This window comes from Camelina sativa, chromosome 18, assembly GCF_000633955.1.
Source record: "Camelina sativa cultivar DH55 chromosome 18, Cs, whole genome shotgun sequence".
Classification (NCBI taxonomy): Eukaryota; Viridiplantae; Streptophyta; class Magnoliopsida; order Brassicales; family Brassicaceae; genus Camelina; species Camelina sativa.
The window spans coordinates 16,363,532-16,369,901 of NC_025702.1; the positions used below are offsets into that span (position 1 = coordinate 16,363,532).

At 38.9% G+C, this 6,370-nt stretch overlaps 1 protein-coding gene and 1 pseudogene across 1 annotated transcript in view; one reads left to right on the forward strand and one right to left on the reverse strand.

Annotated features, from left to right (window-relative positions):
• On the forward strand, positions 1,698-4,996 carry LOC104763569 (annotated as a pseudogene).
• Positions 5,428-6,370, reverse strand: part of LOC104762014 (D-xylose-proton symporter-like 3, chloroplastic) — a 4,781-nt gene continuing 3,838 nt past the window's right edge. Inside the window, exons 13-14 of the mRNA XM_010485219.2 lie at positions 5,793-5,930; positions 5,428-5,709 (exon numbers count right to left, since the gene is read on the reverse strand). Coding sequence (XP_010483521.1) covers positions 5,572-5,709; positions 5,793-5,930 — 276 coding nt within the window. The 3' untranslated portion in view covers positions 5,428-5,571. The remainder of the gene's footprint in view (positions 5,710-5,792; positions 5,931-6,370) is intronic.

Here is a 6,370-nt window from a genome sequence, read left to right on the forward strand (position 1 = left end):
CCAATTATTCATCACATTTCTCTGTTTTCTAGCTCAAAGACCATGAACCGACTTCGCGTCCTCGTAAATTCAACCGTCAAAACGAATAGCTTAACGTTACATGCTTACATGCACCAGAACTCCTGTGTAAGTTTAAGATTATAGTAACTAGTAAGCAAGACGTAACTCTAATGTTACGCTTAGTTTAGAACCTTTCATGAATAAATCATTACCGTTCTTGATCAGAAGCATTCGATCGCAGTCCCTTGATTATACTACGGAGGCCACTACACTGAAATTCAATTCGGCATCCAAAAATAGATTAAAAAAAAAAAGGAATGTTGGTGCATTAAACAAAGAAAATTTGGACCAAGCAACCAAAGGGTTCCAAAGACATTCACTTGCTTGGAACAGAAGTTAACATTGCAGTCTTATATGGAACGGATCGGGTTTACCAGTGGCAGAAGATCAGCACTTGCTTGATCAGTATGCACTTAACTTTAATTCGTTTGAGTATTTTTTGGTAACGAAAAAAGTTCTATGTTTTTTATGGCAAATATTAAATAAGTCATCTTTTTTTTTTACATTTCCCTGGCTTAGTTTACAACCTTTCATGAATAAATCATATCATTTTTGTTTTTGATAATTGATTGTGCATCAAAATGTGAAAAGTACATAATATGAGTCTTATGACATTTGGGTCATATAGCTTTTGAAAGTAGAGAGGAAGTAACGTATACACATAAACATTGTATGAGTACAGCTATGAAGAAGAAGGAGAGAGTTAGTGATGAACTTGGAAATGGAGAAGGTACTGAAGCTTGGGCTAAGATGTTCACAGCTCTGCATCTAGTGCCCACAAAAATTGAATGCTCCACCTTCCTCAAACAACCTACAAAGTCATCACAGCCAATTTAACAAACTTATTTCCTATTTAGTTGAAATATCCACTGAAGAGTGCTATTGGACTCCACAAGTCCTTTCCCTTCACATTTATTTTTTCGGTTATTATATTTCAGCCTGCATTCCTCTTTAAGAAAAGAAAAAAGTCATTGGATCACAAATCATTAATAAGTAAATTAAAATATCCATAAATGTTCAAAAGTCAAAACCATGTCTTGTGGTGTTCTTGTCAATTTCTCTGACTGAAAAAAATGTGGATATATGCTTTTTGTGCCTATCTTATCCAGGTGAGTAGGTCACAGAAGCTCCACTGTCAATTGCAGGAAACTTCAACTCAAACAAAAAAAATAAAGAGAAGCAATCCAATTCAGAATCTACTCACAGATATACATAATTTAAAACAGTGCCATATGCATCATCATTGAGCAAGTCAAAGAAGTTAAACAACAAATGCAACTAGCATTTCTTGATTTACAATATGTTTTATTATAACTCGTTCAAACCACTATCCCAATCCTGAGAATAAATGATATGTGCACGTATGTAGGATTACAACCTAGTCTAACATTGAATATCCAAACTGAAAACATATGACCCTTACCTAGTACTTCATTTTGGCAGAGACATGGAACATACTTATTCATGAAAACAAATCAGATCACAGCTATAACCTTCTGTCTCGTGAGTATAATCCATCAGCTAGAAACTAACAAGCAATACGAGGCAGAACAATAAAAGTACAGAGCATTGTACCCATGACTTGTCTTGAGGAAAAGACTACCAAACTAATTAACCCACAAAATGTAAGAAACATTTAAAATAATGACACAAGTACTGATCTATTACCAATTCAAAAGGAAAGAACCTTTCTTGGCTTTTTTTTTGATATTGTCTTCCAAAGGTCAACTAAGGGTTTTCTGCAGTCAGAAACACACCAAATTCTCATGGAAAAGAAAATGCAGAAGAATCTAAGATTCACAAGCTAAGGTGGGAGAGAAGATCATCCTTGTTCCTGATGGCTGGAGTTCTAGGATCAGTGGGTTTCTGGATGATGATAGGTATCCATGTAACCTTTTTGGTGTTTACTCAGGAAGGGGATCAATTTGTGCACTATGACTTCAGGAAAGCAAACCTGGAACTTGATGGAATGGCAAATACCGACGGTGGTCCTTTGCAACTAACAAATAATACAAACACGAGCACCGGTCACGCTTTCCACAAAAACCCCATCAAGTTCACGGAATGGCTTTTGTGGTATCTCCTACCAAAGAACTCAGCTCCAACGGCACTGCAAATTCAGGTTTAGGGATTTTCAACAGAACAAATGATAACAACTCTACAAACCATATCCTTGCTGTAGAACTTGACACTCATGAAAGCTCTGAGCAATTAGACAAAAGCAATAACCATGTGGGTATTGATATTTACAGTATAGTCTCAGTTAAATCTGAGGAAGCTAGTTACTTTAATGCTACAGAGGGAAAGAACACAAGTTTGTTGCTTGCAAGTGGAAAAAGTATTCTAATCTGGATAGATTATGATGGAACAGAGCAACTACTAAATGTAACGTTAGCTCCAGTACCAACTCCAAAGCCAGTTTCGCCTCTCCTTTCAAAATCCATCAAACCAAGTGTGCCACTCTTGTCAAGATCCATCAATCTTTCCGAAATTTTCAATGAGACGATGTATGTAGGTTTTTCTGGTTCTACAGGCACAATCAAAAGTGACCAGTATATCCTTGGATGGAGTTTCAAGAAAGGCAGAGAAGCAGAGAGCCTTGACATCTCAATGATATCAGATCCCCCACCATCCTCTCTACCACCAACATCTCCACCGCAATCTTCTCCACCAACAACATCTCCTCCACCATCCTCTCCACGACCGCAATCTCCTCCATTATCATCAGGGGGTAAACAAAGTTCACTTGGAGCGAGTCTAGGCACTAGTATAGCAACAGTTACTTTGATATTAATAATTCTGGGAGGAATTGTGTATCTTTACAAGAAAAAGAAGTACTCAGAGGTTCTTGAACAATGGGAAAAAGAATATAATCCCCAAAGATACTCCTTTAGGAACCTATACAAAGCAACCAAAGGTTTCAGGGAGAATCATCTACTTGGAGCAGGAGGTTTTGGAAAAGTCTATAAAGGAATACTTCCCAGTGGTACACAAATCGCGGTTAAGAGAGTCTACCATGATGCAGAACAAGGAATGAAGCAGTACGTGGCAGAGATTGCTAGTATGGGAAGGCTAAGGCACAAGAACTTGGTTCAGCTCCTCGGTTACTGCAGAAGAAAAGGCGAATTGCTTTTGGTCTATGATTACATGCCAAATGGAAGCCTTGATGACTACTTGTTCAATAAAAACAAGCTGAAAGACCTCACTTGGTCTCAGAGAGTAAATATAATCAAGGGAGTTGCATCTGCCCTTCTGTATCTGCATGAAGAGTGGGAACAAGTTGTGTTACATAGAGATATAAAAGCCAGCAACATTCTTTTAGGTGCCGATCTAAATGGAAGGTTGGGAGACTTTGGGTTAGCCAGATTCCATGATCGTGGTGTAAATCTCGAAGCCACACGAGTGGTAGGAACCATTGGCTACATGGCACCAGAGCTTACTGCAATGGGAGTAACNAATATAATCCCCAAAGATACTCCTTTAGGAACCTATACAAAGCAACCAAAGGTTTCAGGGAGAATCATCTACTTGGAGCAGGAGGTTTTGGAAAAGTCTATAAAGGAATACTTCCCAGTGGTACACAAATCGCGGTTAAGAGAGTCTACCATGATGCAGAACAAGGAATGAAGCAGTACGTGGCAGAGATTGCTAGTATGGGAAGGCTAAGGCACAAGAACTTGGTTCAGCTCCTCGGTTACTGCAGAAGAAAAGGCGAATTGCTTTTGGTCTATGATTACATGTCAAATGGAAGCCTTGATGACTACTTGTTCAATAAAAACAAGCTGAAAGACCTCACTTGGTCTCAGAGAGTAAATATAATCAAGGGAGTTGCATCTGCCCTTCTGTATCTGCATGAAGAGTGGGAACAAGTTGTGTTACATAGAGATATAAAAGCCAGCAACATTCTTTTAGGTGCCGATCTAAATGGAAGGTTGGGAGACTTTGGGTTAGCCAGATTCCATGATCGTGGTGTAAATCTCGAAGCCACACGAGTGGTAGGAACCATTGGCTACATGGCACCAGAGCTTACTGCAATGGGAGTAACCACTACTTGGACCGATGTCTATGCTTTTGGAGCTTTCATCCTTGAAGTGGTATGTGGGAGGAGACCAGTAGACCCTGATGCACCACGTGAACAGGTGATTTTGGTTAAGTGGGTTGCGAGCTGCGGGAGAAGAGATGCTTTAACTGATACTGTTGACAGCAAACTAATAGACTTTAAAGTTGGAGAGGCCAAGCTGCTTTTGAAGCTAGGCATGCTCTGTTCACAGGTCAACCCGGAAAACAGACCCAGTATGAGACAGATATTACAATATCTGGAAGGAAATGTAAGTGTTCCAGGTATATCATTTGACAAAGTTGCACTTGGTATGCCCAATATAAGCCATGAAACAGTAACACAAATGACAACAACCTCTACATCAGCTAATTTCTCATTTGAGGATGTTACAATCCTATTTGGCGGTCGCTAAAGCATGCATCACAGGCTGCTTTAACTACAAGAAAGTACTATTCTACTACAATTATGTGTGCTTAATGTGAATAATTGTATTTATGATGTGTTGTTTGCAAATCTATTGCCTCAGTACAGCTACTTTCTTTTTGGTATGTAATTTCAGGGAATTTGCCTAAGATGAAAACTTCATTTCTTTGTTTCTCTTGATGCCATATGAACCTTAACGACTTCTTTTTAATCAAGAAAATCTAACTTCAGTTGGTCGTAAAAGTTTTACATCATAAAGAGGCTAAGTTGGTGTGTGGATGCTAGATTATTTATGGAGATGATACTAAAGCTTGGGCTACCCTGTTTGCGGTAGAAGCCAGAGGACATACCTTATCTTGTACATATTTTTCCTGAAATGCCTCCACAGACACTTCTGGGATTAGTATTTTGACACTGTGCAAAGACTGCATCCAGTGCTCACATGATTTCCCAAAGAACCTGCAAAATCAGCAAAACCAATTGTCATAAACGTAGTTACCTGCAAAATCAGTGGACGAATGCTATACTTTAAACATATCATTACAATTTCTTCGTCTTTTGAACCTTAAATGTGAATCCATAATAAAGACATGCATTTACTGAGAAAATAGGGGTGACAATGGTAGTTTACTTACAAAAGTCGAAGAGCAGAAGGTATGCGATCCCTTGGGCTGATGTTGCCTATCAACCCTTCATTCCTATGCTTGGTCCAGCTAATGAACATTCAGGCACGTTAATCCGAGCAGGAGGATGTCTTATCAATTTTCATTAACAGTCCATAAATGGAGTCACATAGAACAGAGAGAGGGCCACCGACTTATGCTTTGGAAAACCTTAATATTTACCTCTCAGTGTTTTTCGGTTTCCACCCCAAACCAAAAAAAAATCCAATTACTGCTAGAATAAGCATGAAAAAGCTTTGTATCTCCCGTAAGAGTATGAAACATGTTAGGTCACAAAGAGTATATATAGATTCATATACATATATTTCACCAGAACTAACAATAACGAACATATTTTTCAACATTTCACTTCTTCAAGATTTTGGATTCAATTTCTTCCAAGCTGAGACCCTTGGTCTCTGGAACTACTAGTATTACAAACAACAGTGATATCAGTGCTATGCCTCCAAAGAGAAGGAATAGATTCTCGGCTCCAAGAAATTCCTGCAAAAAAAATGCAAGTGATGATGAGAGTTACTTAATAACTTCTATAGAATTTTTGAACCAGCGGTAACAGAAAAAGATACCTTCAAGGGCGAAAACGCAAAGGTCACAATAGCATTGGAGCCAAAGTTTGCAAGAACTGCAAGACTAATCCCTCTCCCTCTTGTGCGAAGCGGAAAAATCTCTGACACCATTAGCCAGCTGATGGGTCCAAATGAGATCTGGTTTGCAAGAAAGTAATACTTTTTAGTGAATATTGCTGAGACTTTAGTATAGCCTAGTTTCCAGTTTTCTCAAATATGCTAAACAAAACTTTGTAGCCACAGATAACAACGAGCTAGAGTACAAACCTGGTAACAACCAACATAGAGAAGTAGTGCACCAACAGCGACAAGGGGAAAGCCTCCAAGAAACTTGTAGTATGCTGACAGTAAAAACAAGGACAGCGCCTGGAATTTGGAAGATAACAAGATATTCAGAAAGGCCACCGTAATATTCAGAAAGCAAGATAACAGAACATATAGATATCAAGTTTCCAGAAACTCAGGCACGAGAGTTTTCATACAATGCCGCTGACACCTCCAATCAGTAAGGGTCGTCTGCCGAGATCATCAACTTTCGCAACAGCTACCCATGTCATCAGTAACTGGTAGAGTGTTAT